Genomic DNA, 21,340 nt, shown 5'->3' with positions numbered 1-21,340 from the left:
AGTTAAGTCTTAAGAGTTCTGTTAGTTAGAGGAGCTTGGCTGAATACTCACAACTGTATACGCATCTGGAGATACAAATTTCATTAAGTAATGGAGTCATACTGGAAGAGGAACACAGAGTAATAGAAATGCCACCTGGTGGTACTTGATGCTTAATTCCTTTCTCTTCAGCATTGTTTTGTATTGGGGAAAATATATAACCCCTGGAGATCGAATAGTTCCTCCTGTCTACTACCATTCCTACTTCAAAGCACACTTTCCCCATGGTTCCGTTGTATGCTGCTAAACTGTTTTCATCCCTGTCAGCCAAAAATTGCTCTTGACTAGGAAGCCAGTCCAGTTACTGTAGGAGTCGTGTACAGCAGTACAGGCCAGGCACCCTCCATATGGATGTTAAAGGTGTCCTTTTGGCTTTAATGACCTTCAGGTCACACTCCTTCTATGCCAGAATATGAGATTAGTCCTCATATTCGAAATCTTATTTCATGATTTTTCTGTTTTGAAGTTGTCTCTGCCTATATGAAGTGTTACTCCTGGAAGTAAGGGATCAGACTCTGGATCTTTAGGCATATTATATTACTGTCTGATATAAATAATTTATGTTTGTCTTTTTTTCTACTGTTACTTTTAATGCTTTAGCTTCTGTAGTACTTCACTGTGGTTCCACTGAAAAGGACTTCACTTCAGATTGGTCTTTGTCATCTCATAAAGTATGGATGGCAATTGGAGCATGATAGGTATTACCATAACTGTTTTTTAAAACTTATATTTCTGCAGACTACCCAGTTAACTGTAACATGAAACTGCCCTTCATCTGTGAAAAAAATAATGCCTCCTTACTAGAGAAACATGATCCCAGTTACCGCCCAGTCAGAGGAGGTTGCCCTAAAGGTTGGCGTCGTTTCCGGAATAAGGTACAGAGATAATACAGATCAGTCATACTTACCTGTTTTTCATAGTCCAGTAAGCTGGAGTGCCCTGCTGAAAGAGGTGAGGAAGTAGCCCCAGTGTTCAGGAATGGACTGAGAGGTGGCTTTTGAAAACTATGTGTAGTGATTAAAATAATCTCCCCCACTTCTCTCTCCCTTATTCAGGATTGATGGTTTCTTAATTGCAAAGATTTTTTGCTTTCCCCTCACCACATGTTTGGGTCCAAGAACGTTGGTTGTATGTCTAATCTTGGGCTCTGCTTTGAAGGAAGAGAAGGATTAGAAAGGGAGAGGATGAGGTTTCTGTGGCAGAAGCATCTTGATTCTTTTGCTGAGTAATGATAGGCAGGCAGCAAGCTGGCAGACATTCTGCTTCCTAAGTTGCCTTAAGGACTTAACTCACTTAAGAATTAGAAGCAGCTTTTAAGAATAAACCCACAGTTCAGAAGCCGTAGTATGATATATTTCAGTACTGTTTTAAGGCAGTCATCTAAAGTCATAGTGAGACTGATTCCTGTTATTTGACGCACCATTTTTCTGTACATAAGAAGAGGCGTGCGTCAAATCTGCACATTACATTGTGCCAAGGTTTGCAAATTTACTTCAGATCATTGCAGAATATAGCTTTTGAGTTCCCATGTAGTTTCTCCCAAAAGATAACGCATTACAATACAGGCTGCTGGCCCAACCCTGTCTGTCTTTAGAGTTCATGTGTAATTTCTCATTCTTAAAACAGTATGTGATCCTGATGTAGCCAATTAAAAATTAATGAGTTCTAATCCTCAGTGAATGAAGAGTTAGTGGGATCATTTTATATTTAGCTGTTCTGTTGAATCTAATAAGAAGTGCATGCAGCTAGTATCAGTTCCCTTGCTTTTTGAGAAAGATAATTATATACTATTGTAGGAAATGAGAAGTGAGTTTCTAGGGCTGGTTGAAGAATCTTTTCTTAGGACTTATTTCTTAGGAAGCAATGGTATGATGAAAATTGGTTTCATTATGTTTATTTTGCAGTGTTTTCTAAAGATGAAACCTGAATATTTAACATTTAATGCAGCTAATGAGAAGTGTGTAACTTTTGGAGGCTCTCTTCCATCTATCTCAAATCAAGCTGAGCAAGGTACGATGGTGAACTGGGGGCATTTTTAGTATGCAGCTTCTCTTCCAAATTCAGTATAGTTCTGCTTAAGAACTTGGGCGTAAAATCACCTGGTTATCTACAGGCATACTGGGAGCATTCTAAAAATCCAACACCAGTTAAAAATATGTTGTCTGTTGTTGTTTGCATCACTGGAAACATACCATGGAAATGCAGTCAGCAAACATTTGAGCCAGTTCGAAGAGCAGCTTCTCTGTATGATCTTAACCTGTTACAAAAAAAAAAAAAAAAATTGTAAAACCTTGCATTAAGGGTTGAGGGTAGAAGGGTCACCTCTGAAGACTTCCTGTGGTTTGCTTTGCAAGTTAAAACATAACTGAGACTGTAGACTTTGCACTGTGAAAACCACCTTAGGAGCTGCTTCCAAGACAACTTCAGCTGTCTGTGTGGGAACGAGGTGGCAAACACAATACCTGCTGGAACACATAGGACCCTCTGTGTCTCGGTGTGCTGAGCAGCTTAGTATGGCAGTGTGTCTAAACTGACCACCTGCAAGCTCTCCAGGACACTGATAGGAGGATGGAAAGCAGGGGGACTGCAAAACACAGAGTTGTTCACCTCTGGGACCTGCCTCTCAGCTGACATATAAACTATAGAGTCATTGAGGTAAATGCAGTGAGGAAGAAATGTCACATTGGCTGCAAATAATGTTCAGTGATAAACTGCTGAATGAGACAGCTGTATTTGCATCTATATTCTTGTGGACAAGTGACAGTTCTCTGCAGGTATATCTGAAGTAGCTTGGTTGAATTCTGCAATGTGCACAGTGCGTATTTTCTTTATAAGCAAATAACCTCTTGCCATATGGAAAGTGGGCTAGGGAGGCTGCTAGTATACCTGCAGGCAGCAGCTGAATGGTAATTTTTTGTTTTACTGCTGTTACTGGAGAGGAATAGGATTGTAACCTTACAGGAATATACATTCCAAGACCTGTGTGGTTTTGGATGCTTTTAAGATTGCAAGAGCACACCCATTCTGAAATGTTACGTAGCAGCACCTTTTGCCTGCTTTGGTGCATATGGAAGGGTTTGTTACTGTTTCTTGTTTTTTTTTTCTTTCCCTCATGTCATGGAGGCCACCTATATGGAAAGAAGGCACAGTCCTCTTAAAGAAGGATGCCTCTTTCTGTAGGCTGCTTCTGCTTTTCCCAGTGGCATTAGATGGCTGGTTGGCTCCGACATGTAAAAATTCATTGGCTTTGCCTAGCTCAGAAAATAGGCTGGGCTAGTCTGGCATGTGGCCAATAGCTAAGATGTGTCAGCAGTAGCTAATTACATAGCTTCAATTTGTCTTCCTAATCTAGACAGGCTCAGTGAATCCCTTTGGTGCCTGGGGGTTTACCAAAGGCCATTGTTTTATGAGAATGCTCACTGAGAGCCGTCTGATTTTAAGGTTTTTCCTTAAATTTTTTTCCAACTAAACCTGGCTTCCTTTGTCCTGTCCACCTTTCTCTGATGGTGGGGTGGGCAAACTCTGCCAGAATCCAAGAAAGGGTTCTGGTTTATGGTGCATGTCAGTAGGAGAGGAAGATGGGAGATAAGACTTCCCCCACCAATTCAGAGAGGGCAGGAGGGAGCTCTTCTATTAATCTCTGCAGGGAGGCAATAGAAGATCTTGCAGACCTGTGGAAAAGCAGCTTCTGAAATTTGGATGTAAGTGCAAGAAACAAAGTAGTGGGCTGAGAAACAGGTTAAACCAACTGCCTGCTCCTCAGCTCAGAATTTGGAGGACAAATACCGATAGTCTTGCTCCTTTCAGATAAAATCAACATGAAAGGTGTTGCCTTATGGAAGGAAGGGATGATAAGCGTTTGGCAATCGTAAAGGGCTGGGAAAATTAAGTTGCTACAAGCAGGGGTTGCATTATCTTATTTATGTGCAGTGTTTTTTCAGGTGTTTACTGTTGTTGTCTGAACCACAATGTGCACGTTTACTGTTCTGCCCAACAGATTATGTAACATCCTTGCTTCCTGGTACGCCAAAAGATATTTGGATTGGTTTGCAGTTTTTGTTCAGCACAAGGGAAAACAAATGGATAGATGAGAGTAGACTGTTGTATAGTAACTTTCACCCGCTCCTGACAGGAAGATTAAGGAAAATTCCACTGGACGTAAGTTCTAACTTTTGACTTCACTTGACTGTTGACTAATGAAATTTGGAATATTGACTGTATCAAAAAAAAAAAAAAAAAAAGGCTAAAAAATATGTAACAGACCAAATTCCCCAGTTAGTGGTTTTAATTGGCAAACAAGGTGACTGATGCTAATGGAATTCTGTTTACCTTTATTTGGATGACAGCTTCTGAACTGAGATATGAAACACTGAAGGGGGAAGGTGGAAAGCTGAACCAACTATATAGTGACTTTTCTGGAACTTTTGTTTTCACTTTAAAGACTCCATGAAAACAGTCATCAAAAAATGTCATCAATAATTCTTGGTTCAGTCACACTTAGAATGCATCTGTAAGCCATTGTACATTGGTATTTTGCTTGCTGCTCCATCCAAGGAGAAACATAATAAATGTAATCAAGCCACACCTACAAACAAGTCTTATTTTAAGCATTAAATCATTTCATTTAATATTCTCCCTTGTATTTAACTTACAAATTTTTTTGAGTCTGGGCACCTGGTAATGTTTGTAAAATAGGTAAGCTGTATTGCACCATTCCTTTGAAACTTCTTAAACAAGTTCAGACAGCTCAGGTTCTCTTAGCCTCATGTTACTTCACCTTCACAAGTATGTTTATGCCTTATTTGAGTCTGGTAAGTGTATTTCTGGTTTTCAGCTTTTTGATGAAGAATTTAACAATCAGTGCGGTGTAATCCTTAATGATCCGAAATCACAGTATGTTGGAACATGGAATTTCACTGCTTGTGCTGACAGGCACTTCTTGGGTATATGCCAGCGGCCTATAGGTAAGTGTGAAGAGTCAAAATAAATTATAGTCAGCGTTTGCAGTTAAGATGCGTGTGCCAGGAGACCTTTTAATGCATGTAAATTGTTGCACCTTCTTGAAGAGCAAGATTCTTGTAGAGACTGAGGAGGTAAATTTTGGAAAAGCAAAGTACAGAGGATGATCTGGGACTTGTTTTGTCAGCCATTCAGAATTTTCCCTTTCATTTGTCACAGCCCAGTTTAGAGGAAATCGGTTTTCCTGAGAGACTCTGTGTGGATTCGGTGGAGACGTACTTCTGCAGACGGGGCTTTAAGGTTCTGTGGGTATAGAGGTCATGTACATCAAGGGGTGGAAGAAGTGGCTCCTTTTTTCTCTTCAGAACTGTGGAAATGAGAAGCCCTGGAAAGGAATCTCACAGTGTTTCCATCCTCCTTAAACATATCCTGTGGTTTTTAGCACTATAAGAATATGAGGTATCATACACTCTTAACACTGAAATTGGTCTCCCCAGAGCAAACCTTGAGGGCATATGTGGAGAGTGGTAATTTGGAGTGATGCAGCTTTCCTTAACTTCATACAGATCTGTTGGTGTGAGTGGGTTTTCTTAATCTGAACTAAAAATAATATTCTGATGTAGCCATGTGGGTTGATTGATACCAATTACTGGAATCAGATCAAGCACATACAGCTATTATATGCATTTAATTACGGGCTAATGTTCAGCATACCCACTTCTGAGCATGTTCCTCTGTGTAAGTAATTCTTTTAAGTAACTAACATGTTCTCTTCTGGAAAAAAAAAAAAAAAGGCGTGCAAAACGCCCAAGAATATGCCCACCTTCTTCATTCTCAAATAGGCAAAGAGATTTCCCTGCCCCATTTAACACAAGAAAAACCTTCTTTATTTCAGTGCCAAATATTTCATAAATTCCAAGTGTCCAGATTAGAAGTCTGAATGGAAGAGATGTAGTCATAAAAATTCGAAAAGGGGATTTTTATATATCTGTGTAGATCAATATATTATTAGTCTGGGCTAACTAAAATACTAAGCACTTCTTCCTTGCCACAGCTATAGAAGGTGTAATAAGAAAGGTTTTTGGACTGCCAGAGAATGTGTCCTGGTACAGTCTGGCGTTGTATCGTCATTGTATTGGGGAATCTAAGGATGATTCAGGTTGGAAGGGACCTCAGAGGGTTGCAGGGACAGCTGTGAGAGAGTCCAGATTGCCTAGGGCTTTATCCTAGGGAAAAAGATGATTCATGTTCCTTGGAAATCTTGACATGATTGTGATTTACAGAACTCGAGACCTTAATCATAGGCAATTACTTCTTTCAGAAATGGGCACTTTCCTTACTACCTTGTTTCCAGTGTGGTACCCCTTGATGTGTGATGGCACCCCGGGTTCCACGATTCTTAGCTGTAGCTGTTTACCAAGTGAAAGCATTTGACAGCAGACACGAACACTTGAAACAATCTGTTTCAGCCTTGTCACTTTCCTGATCTGTTGAAAGCTGTAAATATGAAATTATTATTATGTTTGTCATCTTGTGTTTTGGAAAATGGCCCTGTCAGCCTCTCAATCAGCCGTTTATATCCTGTTATTTATAGAGTGGTTTTATTTATTTAACTACTTTCCCCTCTCAGTGAACCTTTTTCTGCTTGAGATGTTTTGATGTCAGGCTTTTTCTCCGTTTTGGAGAGCCAATTAATTTTTGGTTGTGTATAAAACTTTGGGGGTTACCAGGTTTGCATGCTTTAGTTTACCATCCACAGGATTGTTTGCATCTTTTATTAACTGCTGTTGCTATGCATTGCTGAGCTGTATCATTTCAAGTGGGATGCTAACACCTGTGATAACACTCAGTGCTTAAAGCACAAATGATGAATTATACCCCTCCCTATGTAAGGTGGATTTTCTGCAATTAATTAAGCACATGTGGAGGCAAAATCAATTCCTACTATACCCATGGATGGCAGTAAGGAATTCTGGGACTGTGCTGTACTGAGATCTGCATAGAGAAGTTTTGTGGCCCATTAGATGCACAAAAGCATAGATCCACAGGCTCCACAGAAATGAGTCAAGTTTAGCTGTTGCTGTATTGCAGCAGAAAGCAGTTGCTCTCTCCCATTCATGTATTTGAGTTATAAAATATGTTTTAAATTCAATAAATAGAATTCTTAACATTATTTAGCAGTTAGTTAAAAATAGCAAATATAAAAAGATATGAACCTAAATTGAGAAAGATATAACAATTGGTTGATTGAAAATAATGATTATTTTTTCTTTATATATTTTCCTATCTAAAGTGTCAATGGCGTTTGATTCTAACTATAATTATTAGCATGATCTACTGTCTAAGAATTTTTTTTTTCCAGGGGGAATTCAAATGAGTTTTTCTGTTTGTTTCAGGGAATTTGGCGATTTAAAATGTATTCCTGTGTTTAACCACCTAATAACTTGAATTTCTTTCTTACATATAGGAACTGCTGACAACCAGACAGAGCAAGTTCTTAATGAAACATTTAGCTATCAAAATGTTCAATACATGGTAATTCCGAAGAATTTGTCCTGGGATGATGCAATGGCTGCATGCATAAATAACAAGATGCAGCTGGTTAGCATCACAGATCAGTTCCAGCAGGCTTTTCTTGCTGTTCAGGCTGCCCTTCGTAATTATCCACTGTGGATTGGACTTTTCAGTAGAGATGTAAGTTTTATTTTCCCCTCAGACTGTGGCTTGAGGTAGTTTTTAGAGTTGTGCAAAATAGAAACTGGGATAAAGAAATGCAATGGAAAATTAATTTCTGGGGTAACTGTGTTCATTTAGGGATAACTATCTGGAGGATCTCAAGATGAATGTTCTAAATCTACCGTTCTCCAGGTTACATAGTTGTTGAACTCCACTGGGTGGATTGAAGATGAGACAATTCTTTAAAAGATTATAGGATGAAGGGCTATATTGTAGGGTGGCAGCAATATAGATCACTGAATCGTCTTTATCTCTTTTGTTAATGAATGAGTAATTAGTGTTACCATTTAATATCATCGCCTCTGTTTACAGTACCACTCTAGAAAGACAACCCAAAATCTGTTTTAAAAGGGAGAAACTAGAAATGGCGAATAAAATCCAAAATGAATCATCAAACACTTCTGGAGATACATTTCTAAAGCTTAATTTAAGATTCTGTTATTCATGTTATTTGTGCATGTGTTTTGAGTTAGGGGGAAACATCCCTGGGACAGGTTAGTGGGTTTTTCTTCTGTTTGCTTTGTCTTTGGAAAAGCCTTTGCCTTTATTAGCCAGGGGACCTCTTGAAGATCTTCATTGTGGATTGAGAGCTTTCTCAGCTGTTGATGAAATAGCTAGGGCTTGCTTGCAGGGTTTATATTTTTTGTTAAGCATATGAGTCTTGAGATAATTGCAAGAAAAAGGTTAAAATTTATTTCAGAAGTGCCTTGTTTACAAAGTTTAGTGGTAGTCACTCAGCACCCATGCTGTATGATCTTCCTGTGTCCGTAATGGGCTACTGAGTATTCTAGGGGGGGAAAGAAAATAGAAATTTGAGTATATACTTTATGGAGAATATTTTTTAAAGGAAACAGGCATTTAATCTTAGTGAAGATGGGGAAACCAGAACAACCTATTTTCCCTCCTCTTTTGAATCTTTATCTGCAAGTGAAGATCAAATGATTTGTTTTGCTGCCTACAACTCAGGCATGCACTGGCTTTTCACTGTTGCAACACTTCATTATTTGGGCACAATTAAAAAGTCACATGAAAGGTTATTACAATGAAAGTGGTCAACAGAACTTGTTACTCCAGTGCTGGAATCATAGACACAAAAGATATAAGATAAATTAATTTACAAAGCAGCAGGGGGATTTCCTGAAGAAAACTTTTACATGTAATATTCTTAAAGGATGGCATGCTTGTTGTGTGTGGGTTTTTTTCTTATTCCTTCTGCATCCTCCAGGGCAAGAATGTACCTGATTTAATAAATCAGTTAAGTATTTAATAGATTACTTTCAACTCAGTGTGGAGTAACTAAGATTGGGTCTTATTCTCAGATATTACCAGGTTTCCAAGACAAGATAATTATATCCACCATTGATGTGCAGGTGCAAATGATGCAATTTGGACATCTCATTGCCAGGCCTTCCTCCATAAGCATAGTAGTTAAACATCACCATTTGATAATTTGCCATCCGCTTCAGCTAATTCATGTTTTTGCAACTGCAAAACCTAAAATAACAAAGCTTTTTGTATTGCGAGCAGCAGATCAGATTGTGAGGGCAGTGGAACACTTACAGTTCTCACCAGAAACACTGTAAATGTCTAGCCAATGTAAATATATTATCGTGTCTTTTTCTGTACCCAGTATTTTTTAACATGTAAGCTCATCCCTTTTACTGATACAATGCCAGGGTGGAAAACATTATGGCTGGCTGGACGGGAAACATGTTAGTTTTAGTCGCTGGTCTGAAGATGATGAAGAAACAAGCGAAGAATGTGTGTTTTTGGATACTGATGGCTTCTGGAAAACTTCTGACTGTTCCTCTGAAAATCGAGGTGCTATTTGCTATGCATCGGAAAGTATGTATCCTAGCATAGTATTTATAAAAGCTGAATTTTGTTTTGTTATGAAGCATATTTGATAATTCCAGATTGTAACTTCAAAATTACAACTTTTTTTAACTTAAAAAAAAAAGGCTGTTTTGCGTGACAGGAAAAAAAAAAGAAACAAACTTCAAATAAGGGGGAACTCCTTGGTCTTAATCCACATGTTACTTAGAAATGAATTTGGCGTGAGTGCACCCTTGGCCAGGCTGTACCCTTCACATTGCCAGCTGATTCTACCTTTACACTGTTTCTGTAAGATTGTTGCATGCTAATCTCTCCCACTTGCATGTGGAAGAAGATTCAGCTACTTCTGTACTATTTCTATCTTAATATTGGGGCCTCCTGAAATATCTTCGGACATGGAAGTCTGTACAGGGAGGACGTACATGACTACACAGGGAAGAAAGATAGCAGGTAGACACTGAGTTGAAAGGTGTAAATTAGTCATCTGCGGTTCACAAAACCTTTCTAAATACGTACCAATTATAGCAAGACAGGTGGAGATACAGCAGGACATCTTGGGGGGGGGGGGGTGTGGGGGGTGTACGTATATAGCACAACCCTTTTCTGAAAAATAAAAAAGGTCTTTCCAAGGCATCATCACAGATTTCTTCCCTGTGAGACCATTGTGATTTGTTTGGGTTTTTTTTTCCATGATGGGACACAGTTAAGCCATTGTTGTACATACTGAGTCATACAGTAGAGTGTATACTTGGCATTATGACATTTTTAACTGTTTTGTGCTTGCAATCTAAGCAACTGCAGGAAGAGTGCTTCCTACTCCTCAAGTATTAGATAAAGGATGTATTCCCAGCTATGAAGTAGTTTATTTGTTATGGTGATCTGCCTTCATACAAGAGGCAATAAGAGCCTTGAGTTACTGGCCCACACTTAGCATTTTATGTAGGGGTTTTATTCTTAAACCTGTATAACATAACAATTGTTGAAAGTTGTAAGTATCTGCATTCTTTGATAATGCTTACTGCTGAATTTGTTGCTTTAAAAAAAAAACACCATCATGAGGAAAGTGACAGCAACAAAGTATTATGTATTTAGAGGATGGCACTTAATTTGTCTTGCATGTTCTTAAATGGTACCTGAAAGTGGTTTGTGGTGTGTCAGGTTAAGTGCTATTAATAAATCATGTCCTGAATGTCATCTTTCCTTTCCTTAGAGAAGACTGAAAAAGAACAAATTACCCAAGTCAAGTGCCCACATAAGATTAAAAATACACCCTGGATATCATTTAGAAACAATTGTTACACTTTTATGATAACAAAAAATAGATGGAGAGAACTGAAGTCTCAAGAAGCTCATAATTTATGCAAGAAAATGAGTAAGTACTTTGTCATATTACAGGTATTTATGGACTTATATCAGCTTGAGGGAAATGAGTTTTAGATCTGAATCACTGTCTTACGATGGCAGCAAAGTGAGTATTGAGAAAGGTTGTAGCATTTGGAAGCGTGCATTAGTGTTGCACTGCCTGGTGCGGGTTGCCCTTGCACTACTCATAAAAAGAGAGCATGGGTATGAGAGTGGGAGAGAGATAGTTAGGAACTATTGAATTCTGAGATCTTTGAAAAATCAGAAGGGTTTGGGGTTTTTTTCTCTTTATGATATGAAATTTTAAATAAGATGGGTAATTGTTATCCCCTTGGCAACATTCTGGCTTTCCAACCTCATTTCCTTCATGGGTTCCCCCCAACCGCCCTTCCTATGTGGGACACTCAGGTGAACAAAGTAAACAGGCTCAGAGTAGTGCAGTTCGGAAACGCACGTGGGCTTTTCCTGTCCATCCTGAACAAAGCGTAAGCGTAGCGACGGCTGCCCTCTTATATTAAACTGTTGCTCATGGCACTCCAGACATGCATCTTTCCAGAAACGTTTTATTTTTCATGAATTGATTTAAATTCAGTCTTTTTTCCTAATACTGTTTCTCTACTGGGCTGTTCAAGGAAATCATGAAAGATTGCTGATATTTTTACATTCTATGCAGAGAATTTTTACTACATACAACTTGAAGTGACAGTAAGACCCACAAGTATCTCTGGAGCTGATGTCTTTCACTTACCCACAAAACCAGGGGAAGCACTGTTGATAATACCTTTGAAAGTTTTTTTCGCACTGTTCACTTAGTTATTTTGTTATAAAGGTCTAGTCTTTACACATTCTTGATCTATCTGTAATAAACGTTAGCAATAATAGAAAAAAAATATTTTCTAACTGAAAGGTGAATTTCTAAGAAAGTAATTTTAAAAAAATTTCAACAGACCCAGAAGCATTTGTTCTGAGTGTTCGAGATGAAGAAGAGAATAACTTTGTTACTGAGCAGCTTCATTCATTCAGTGGTCTGGCTATGTGGGTCTGGCTGGGTGTGATCTATGATGACAGTGGTAAGATTTAAGTTTTTTTTTCTTAGTAACTGGATTGGAGACAAAGTTTGCAGCATTAACTATGTGTTGCTTGCATGTTTCAGTATACAAATAAAGTCATACTGAATGCAAACCTGTAATAATGCTTTATATTTGTATTTATCTTCTAGAAGAAAATAACCAGACATGCTTTCTGTTTGAGTGATAATTAGATCCAGTATGTTGTGTTTAGTCTAGATTTGATTTCCCTGGAAAGCAGGACTTAAAAGGGCCTGGATGAGTCATGCTAACATTTTTATCATTGTACATGGAACTGATTTCCAGTAACTTAGAGTATCACTCCATTTTTTCCAATGGGAATATTTGTTAATGTCATTAATACATTCAAAGTTAAATGGTATTTGTACGCAAAATGCCAATCTTTTAATAAACATGCAATGTTTTCCACAGATAAAGTTCTCAAGTGGTATGATGAAACTCATCTGACTTACAATAACTGGAGGCTGGGAAGACCTGACATAAAGAAGAACAGTTTTTTTGCTGGTGTAAATCTTGATGGGTTTTGGGATATTTATAATTATTCTCAAAGTTGGCATGCTCATCACTATAATGTGTACAGTATTCTCGCCTGTAAAATCGAAAGGGGTAAGTAGTAGAGAAGATTTGATGAGGGTCATAATTTAAGTCCTAGTTCTGCAGTACCTGCTGTATAAGGCTTTGGTTTTGTTCCCTGTGAAACGTGTGGCACAGCTGGCGTGGGCTTCTGGGGTTGTATGGTCAGTCTGTGCATCACCGCTGTAAGATCCTGATCAGGAGGAATGTGTTTGCTGTGCTCATCCATCAGCTGCTCACAGTGTTCAAAGTAGCAAAAGATAACTTGCTTGATACAAGCGGCTTGTACTGAACACTTTAACACTTGAGTTACATTGATGTAGATAGATGTTAATGCTTTCTGTATGTTCCTAGTAACGTGAATGAAGTGCACAGAACTTGTCGCCTTCTTCTTTGAAATAGGACCTCAACAGCACAAGCCTCCATTGCCTGAGTCTATTCCACATGGAAACAGAACATACAGGATCCTTCAGAAGAAGTTAACGTGGTATGAGGCACTGAGAGAATGCAAACAAAATAGGAGTGATTTAGCAAGCGTGCACAGTGAATCACAGCAGTTATTTCTAGAAGATGTTGTGAAGCAGGATGGCTATCCTCTGTGGCTTGGGCTGTCAATTCATGATGTAAGTGTATACTTTTGGTGACAGCGGTAACAGAGCTTGTAAATAGTTTTCTGCACAAGATATGAAATACTTTCTGATGCTTTTTTTTCCAGTTTCTTAGAATCTCTATTCCATGTAGTAAATTACATTCTTTTTCAACCCTGTGTAACATGTTGAAGTATATTAAATTTTAGTGTATGTAGCCACACTAAGATGTTTTTCCAAATCCTTGACATTTTAAAATCATACAGTGGTCCCACGTCATTCCTTCCAGCACAAGGAAGTGCAATTTGCAACACTGCCTTAGGAGGCTCCAGATTTTATGGCCCTCTTTAGGGTCCAGTTCCATTAGCAAATAGAATCATCAAGGCTGAATGAAGCCTGTTTAGTCTAGGTCAGGACTGGCTCTTCAAGGCGGTTCAGGAACTGGCTTTGGAGCAAGTTTGTGACCGTTCTCCCAGAAGGCTCAGCAAGATGCAGCTGCAGATCTTCCTCCTACTCCTCTCTCTGCTTAACCTTGGAGCCAAAAGCTTGCAGCCCCGACCCTGTGCCCCACACTAATCGCCAGACCTGGTCATGGTAGTTAATTGGCAGGCATATCCCTCTGCAGAGGTGCGTGACTTCTATGCATGCCTTTGCTACCTCTGCCTGTCCTTTGGTCTGAATGGGTCCCTCCACACAACTGACTCGTCCTCGTCATGGGCTTCCAGTGGCATATCTGAAGTAGGATCTCGGACTGCAAACATCCCGAGCTGCCCAGCTTTACTCACTGAGGCTGTCTCGACGGTTTAGCAGTTGGTGACATTTCTAATAATGTTGATAGCAAGGAAGGCAGACTGCTTAAATGAAACAGCAGGATGAAATTAAGTAAAGTGTTCCCCATAGAATAAAACAAGGCACATTGCAGGTTTAAACTTACAAACATGCCTCACTTTCTCAGTTCCCACAAATAATCGGGATTCCTACGTTAAGAATGGATTGGAAAATGTGAACTATATTGTACGTTTATTTAGTATGGATTTAAAAAATAGGCCACCTGCATTTTAATTTCTCACTCTACAAGGGATAAATACTGCTATGTGACTTATTAATGACTGACGAGATTTAAACCACAACCATATGTTGTGGTTTAAAAATTTCTGGGTTTTTTCTTTAATTAGGGAAGTAAAGCTAATTTTGAATGGTCGGATGGAAGTGACTTTGACTACTATCCTTGGGAATTAGAAAACTCGAATACTACAGAGAACTGTGTTCTGTTGGATACTAAAGGGTCTTGGAACCGTACAAAATGTACAAATGTTGCTGAAGGTGCCATTTGCTATAGCCCTCCAAACAGTAAGTGTTACTTTTAATGTTTTGTGTAATAGTCCTGTGTATTCTATCTTTCCATGTTGTATTTAGAAGTAGAAATGAAGGCTGAAATACTACACATGATTCCCTCTTTAAGAAGAGTTGTCTATCAGGAACGGTAAAACACTTTTTAATACTTAAGGGAGATTAATTCTCTCCATTCCAGTGGTGAAAATCTAAAGCAATCCTGGTCCCTTTTTGATCACCTGTGATATGAATATCAAATTGTATGTCTCTTTTCTGAATCAAAGTGCTTATCAAACACATACAACTTCAGAAAACCATAAAAGGCAAGTAAAAATGGTTCCGAAGCCTTTGGGAGTTGTCTTATGCTCATTTTCAAATAAATTCATCAATGATATATGAAGAAGGAATGTAAGCTAATTGAATTATGGCTGTTGGTAGGAGCAGTCCTTGTTAATACGTACTGTCCTGTTACTACAAGGAGACCATGCACAAACTCCTGCAGCAGAAATAATACCAATTTCTTTGTCTTTGCAGAGAGACAATTACAGCCAAAGCAAGTGAGCAGAGCCCCAGGATGCCCACAGATTAGTGGTACCCTACAATGGATACAGTATAAAGATCATTGTTATGCATTTGATATGGCGTTCTACAATTTTTCAGTGTATAATGTGGAAGATGCTAAGAAAGTCTGCCAGAAACTGAGTATGTACTTGTAATTAGTCCACTACTCGAAAAGAAATAAAACCCAACCACCAAAAAAATCCGCAGTGGTTATACTTCAACTTTTCAGCTGTTATGCTTCTTTAGTTTAGGAAAAGTAATAGCAAGCTTTATCTTTGAATGTCTAATAAAAGTTTTGGATAACATGCTGCAACGTGCTGACGTTGTTTGGCACGCAGATATCTACAAGTAAAGTGCAGGTAGTCATTGATAGAGGATTCAGAAATTTAAGGCTTACAGTTTGGAGAAAACTAATTTTTTTGCATACAATTAACTTTATTTATTATAAAGTTAGTGCTGTTAGCAGTGCTTTCTTATTATGTCTTTGCTTTAGCTGCTTGCTAATTGGGAGCTTGCCAGCCTATCAAATGGTTCAAAGCATGTGCTTTATAGATACTGTTAAGGCACATAATGTCACTAAAAAACTTTTATGTCAAATTAAAGGATTTTCTTTCTTCTTTGATAAGCTATGTGGGGAATTGTATTGTGGAAGATGATGTTAAGTCTGGTCTACAGAATTTGTATTCACCTTAGCTTAGAAGCTAGTGACTGTCATGACTTTCTTTTATTGAATTATATTCCAATGTGAACTTGCTGTGTAGGATGAAGAAGAAAAGGTGCAAGTAGTCACAGTCCTGGATGCAGTTTTCTGTTGAGTTTTACCTGGCCTGGTAGTTGAAAGTGACCTTTCTTTAAATTAAGCTTTTGACTTGTATTTGCATATACTTGTAAAGAATGGGTACACTCTGAGCCCATCTCCTCACTCTTATTCCTTAATTGCTATGACACTGTGTATAAATACCTGACGCACAGTGAAAGATTGATTTATAAATTAACTTGACTCAGGAAAGTGCATAGGTTTTGTTCCACTACATTTTTTAAAACGGCTTATTATTTGGACAAGACTAGTAATTCTGAATATGGCATATCTTCTGATGTCTTCCATGTATGTTGTCCACAGTTGCAGTAAGTTTTCTCCCATTTTATATTGTATGACCTGCTTGAATAACCAGGTTATTCAGATGAATAATCATCAGGAGCCATCTTGTATAATGTGCTGTGTTTTACGGAATGGGAGGTTTATGTCTTTATTCTGAAGGTTACTTCAAGCTAGTGTTACAAGCCCAGATCAGCAAATCTTTTATTTACAGTAATTATTCCCACAGGAAACTCAATGTACAAGCACCATGAAAAATTTGTTGCAATTGTGACCAGTTTCCTCTTCCCCTTAGATCCTTCAGCCACCCTTCTGACTATAGTGGATGCTGAAGAAAACAAATTTGTGAGCACGCACATAAAGGAAAATGATCTCATTACCAAGAATGTGTGGCTTGGCCTGGCTCAGAGCCCTAAGGGTAAGAAGTGGCAACCATATATGAGCATGACTGTTTCATGTGGTAAATAAAAATCCTCAAATAAGGATACAGTTTCATAGTGTTGATAGCCTATAGTAGCTTCTGCCTGAGGTTGGAATCCCTCATTTCACATTATAAAGCCCTTTGGACTTCATTGTAGCTTGTCTCTTCCTGTTGCACACTTAAGGTAATCAGGAGTCATTGAAATTCGTTTTCCCTTACACTGTTGTTGGTGCCTAATGGTTTAGTTGCAAATGCATCAAATGCTAAAGGTCTGGAGAAAAAGTGTGGCTAAAGTGATGTGTTTGTATTTATTGCTTTTAATATATGGGTTAGATAGTCAGCCCTGTTTCTTTTAGCAATGTAAAGAAATCAATAGATTGTGTAGCTTTGCAGCATGTTTTGGTGATCTAAACTAAGCAATTTTTTTTTTCCCAGCAGATCAGTCCCTGAACTGGCTTGATGGCTCGTCAGTTAACTATGTCAACTGGGAAAATAAAACTGCAGAAGTCAATGAAAAATGCAGTGTTATCCTGTCCACAACTGGCACGTGGTCCAAAGTTGACTGCAGTCATAGTCAAAGCAGAGTGGTTTGTAAAGCTCCTTTAGGTATGGAAGCATTCATTTTAGCAAAGACTTAATTTTGTAGTGACTATATTCAGGATTTTCTTTTTTTTTTTGGTGGGGAAAGTCTGTGTCGTAATAACGGAAGTGCAATTCACAAAAGAACTTTCCAAGTACCTTTGCCTCACAAGAGCCTTCTATTGTGTTTTGCCGTAAAATTGCATTCAGGGAGAAATTCTCTAGGAACTTCCTTCTCCAGGCTCCCACTATCCACTTGAAGGGTAAGGGAGAGAACTGAAATTTCCACTTAAAAGACAGCATAGTGTAGTTGCTACTGTTTCTTACCACAGGGTATCTCTCATGGGTGAGTCTGTGTAGGTGGGAACAGAAAGACTTCTGATTGTAAGAGAAGCTGAGTAAGCAGGTACTGCAGGTTGTGTTTCCAGTCTTGAGGAGCCTTCTGGAAAAGGTGCCCTGCAGCTCCAGAAGAATCAGGCCTCATGTTACTTCATGTTACTACTTACGTACTCTGCCCTGTACAGGAGAATTAAGCAAGCAAGTTCCTGAGAAGCAGTGGAATCTTTCTGATTTTGTATACATTTTCACTGAAGTGGAAATGCAGGAATAGATTTAACTTTATGCTGCTAAGGAAGACCTCAACAAGATCTTTCTGGTCCAAGGGAAGCATAATTCCCTTCCACTCCAAGAGAGTCCAGGATCTCATTCAATTTCTGAAGTATACAAACCTTGAAATGCGTGCAGCATTTATTAGTAGGTTGGTTTTGATCTCCAGAGGTCCCTTCCAACCTAAATATGATTAGGGAATTAACAACAAAATGATCAAAAATAAGCTAATAGATGCTGATTCATATGGGAATCTAACTTCCCATCTGATGAAGTGAAGACTATTAATATGATGAAAGAGTTTGCCATAACTTCAACTGTATGTGTGCAGTATTAGTGTGTGGCTACCTAAGCACCAACCCCAAATATTCTTACCAAACCTCTTAAAGAGTAACTCTTTGTGTTTTGTTCTGTTACAGGTTCTAATCATACCGGGGTGGCTGTAGCATTTGCCTTGCTAATTATCTTAGTCTTCATTGTCGGATTAGTGTGGTATCTCTATAAAAAGAGGCATCTTCACTGGAGTGCCTTCTCTTCAGTCCGCTACCAAAGAGGGATGAATGATGATGAAACTGATGATGTGTTCACAAAAGATAGCAATTGAGAAACTGTTCCTTCTGGGCAATTTAGCGTGAACTTCACTCTGTGAAGCCGTAAGGAATGAACTACTTGGTGGTTTATTACTTCTTTTCGGAAAAGTAATAAGAAGGATATTAATGGGGGCTAAATTTTGTTCTTTTATACAAGTGCAATTTTTATTCAAGTCCATGATGATGATTTGCATTTAGCCTCAGCCCTTTAAGGTGCAAGGTTTCTAGAGTTCTGTGATATTTTTTTAATTTGCAGTAGTTTCTCTTTTTACTGGAAAGAGTTTTTAATGGAGTAATTAATGACAACAGTACTTCATGCAACATCACCTTAATGAATGCACTTAAAAATGCTACATGAATTCTGTTACTTTGTACAATTATCCATTAAAAGCTTCATGCCAAACGATGCACCATTTGATATGATATAAGGGTTTTACTGCTGGCATTGGGGTACCCTGTAGAAGCAACTTTTGGAATAAGCAGTTATAAATTTTGATACAGCAGGGGAGAAGGGAGTTACCTGACAGCGAAGTATTCATTCCCATCCAACTAGAATTAAGTTTTCTTGTTCTAGTGGAGGAAGATCATCTTGTGACTTTTTTTTTTCTCTCCAAAGACACACAAGAAAAATCATGTTATAGTGGTGAGAGAAAAATCTTCCTTAGGATGTACATTTTGAATAAAGGGTTATGGAGAATACCTTGTGCTAAAGCCATGCCACCTAGGAGTAAATTGAATAAACATAGAATATTTGAAGCCTGAGACTGTGGCAAGCTGGCAGATCACTACTCTTACCCCGTAAAGAGCGTAGTGGGGCTAACAAAAATACCCATTAAGGGCTAACTGCAAACACAAGCAGAATTCAAGGTATAATAAAAGCCTTAGCCCCATAAAAGCAAAGGCATGAACGTAATGTTTTATCTTGTGACTGCTCTTTAAGTAAATGGTTCAGTTTCTTTTCACAGAGTTTTGAAGTCACAAATAGCAGGAATGTTTACAGTGAAAATCAGTGTCTGGATCTAAGCATTAATTAAGATTTAAAAACCTGCACGTGGAGTAGAACTTAGAGAAAGACGTACCATATTCTATCTTACGTCTTCAAACTACTCTGTAATTAGACTTGAGTGATTTTTCTTTAGATCAGGACACAGAAAAGACCTGCTCCATTTTATGATCTGTTGCACTGTGACACCCAAGGACAGGAGTGTTGCAGTGACAGTGTTCCTTGCTCTGCCATGAGATCCTCCTGACACTTCCTTCCCCTAGGACTCCTATTTATACTAGGATTAAATGCCTAACTTTATAGGTGAAATATGTCATCTGTCCAAGAAACAAGACAAAGACATATCTAAGGAGAGTGAAAAAGAGTGTATGGTGAACAAACTTGTGTACATAAATGCTAAAAGTACTTGAGTATTTTACGTAAAACTTAAACTTGATTTTGTACGTGATGTGTCACTGTGGCCTTTTCTATGCACTCCAAAGAAAGCTATAAAGGGAAAAAGGGAAGACAGAATTGTATACATTGATTACTCTGATTTGCTCAATTAATGTTTTGAAAAAAGTCTTTAGACTTTTTTTAATGCACAATACAAAGAACAGGCGCATTTACTTTTATGAAGGAGGAGATGTAAAAGACACAGCCCGTTCCCAGTGCAGCGGTGGTGTGATGCGGTGGATGGGAATACACTTGGTCTGACGAGCTGAGGAAAGTACTACTGACTTCTCTGAAGCAACGGTGTGAGGTCGTGATGTTCGACTGCCTTTTTCCCCCCGCAGTTTACTTGCGTTGACAGCACTTTTGTTTGTTCCTGTTTGCACTATTTTGATAAGCAAGTGTTTATCATTTGTATTGAGAAATAGAGACCTTCTTGCAGGTACCGCTTGAGAGCCTGTTAGAACCGCAGCCTGAAGGGGCACAGTACAGGAACCGTTGTGTTAGTTTGCTGATGAAAGAAGTAAGCACTTTTGTTGTTTTTTCAGTACTTTGGGCACAATTGCGAACATTTTCTTTCTTCTTTCTCGATGTAACTTATAGAAAAAGTACTTGCATTGCTAGTTACTATGTAGTGAGGAGAACTCTTGCCCCGCTGCGTAAAGGTACCCGTAAAGGAGAAGGGTTTGAAACGTAACACAGCCTGGTTCCTGTGATCTTCTGGTTTAGCTTTTATGCCTAAGTGCTTTGCCAAATGACTTCTAACTTAATGGACTGAAAAAAGTGTTGGTTATTGTCCTTTTCTAACAGCAGTAACAAGTGGGAAAATTATTTACAGATTCTCATGTTTTGAGATATGCTAATTTTATAGATGTTTATACTTTGAGCATTTTTAGGTGTGAATCTGAAATGGGAAATGGAAATTAGTAGTAAAATCCTAATTCTCAAACGTGCATGAATATATACTTTTTATAAAAAATTGTATATTTTATTCTTATGAACGATGTAAATAATTTTTAAGGCCCCATTTCTCATGTTTGTTTCATCATACCCAAGTTGTCTAATCACTGGTAATTCTTATTTGAGTAAGCACAACTGCATTGTGCAGGTGAATAGCCCACTTTATTTGAAATACACAGCTTATTTAGCAGTATTGTTATTGAACAAATAAATAAAAGTTAAATAAAACACTGAACTGCTTACACTGGTTTTATTTCTGTGGAAGCAGTTATCAGAGCTAAGGTACAGCTCATTAATCACTGGGTAAAAGAAAAAAACCACCAAACCACATAGCACAGGGGCTGTGATCACAAAGCAGAAAAGTGTTACCATGATAAGAAAACTTTAGAGGTAATAAAAATCTTTGATATATTTAAAAAGAATGCCAGTAACTTTCTTTTTGCAGTTGAAAACACACTTTATCATGGACCATGGTTATACACCTAGCTTTTATCAAGCTGCTTCGGGGCTTACACAGAAAGGGAACATTCCTCTGTGCCTTTTTTTTTAATCAAGGTGCAGTTCGTTAGCGCCTCATGGC

The 21,340-nt window shown here is 38.4% G+C and overlaps 1 protein-coding gene across 1 annotated transcript in view; it reads left to right on the top strand.

Annotated features, from left to right (window-relative positions):
* LY75 (lymphocyte antigen 75) overlaps window positions 1-20,995 on the top strand; it is a 50,447-nt gene extending 29,452 nt beyond the window's left edge. Inside the window, exons 21-35 of the mRNA XM_086465297.1 lie at window positions 778-914; window positions 1,944-2,049; window positions 4,037-4,197; window positions 4,874-5,003; window positions 7,466-7,692; window positions 9,411-9,579; window positions 10,781-10,942; window positions 11,880-12,002; window positions 12,432-12,626; window positions 12,996-13,216; window positions 14,356-14,530; window positions 15,047-15,214; window positions 16,465-16,587; window positions 17,029-17,196; window positions 18,195-20,995. Of these exons, the coding sequence (XP_086321423.1) occupies window positions 778-914; window positions 1,944-2,049; window positions 4,037-4,197; window positions 4,874-5,003; window positions 7,466-7,692; window positions 9,411-9,579; window positions 10,781-10,942; window positions 11,880-12,002; window positions 12,432-12,626; window positions 12,996-13,216; window positions 14,356-14,530; window positions 15,047-15,214; window positions 16,465-16,587; window positions 17,029-17,196; window positions 18,195-18,379 (2,450 nt within the window). The 3' untranslated portion in view covers window positions 18,380-20,995. The remainder of the gene's footprint in view (window positions 1-777; window positions 915-1,943; window positions 2,050-4,036; window positions 4,198-4,873; window positions 5,004-7,465; window positions 7,693-9,410; window positions 9,580-10,780; window positions 10,943-11,879; window positions 12,003-12,431; window positions 12,627-12,995; window positions 13,217-14,355; window positions 14,531-15,046; window positions 15,215-16,464; window positions 16,588-17,028; window positions 17,197-18,194) is intronic.
* Window positions 20,996-21,340: the final 345 nt, after the last annotated feature.

This window comes from Leptosomus discolor, chromosome 5 (assembly GCF_034619465.1).
Source record: "Leptosomus discolor isolate bLepDis1 chromosome 5, bLepDis1.hap2, whole genome shotgun sequence".
Classification (NCBI taxonomy): domain Eukaryota; kingdom Metazoa; phylum Chordata; class Aves; order Leptosomiformes; family Leptosomidae; genus Leptosomus; species Leptosomus discolor.
The sequence above is the reverse complement of the archived record's forward strand: the minus strand, read 5'-3'. Positions and strand labels throughout refer to the sequence as shown.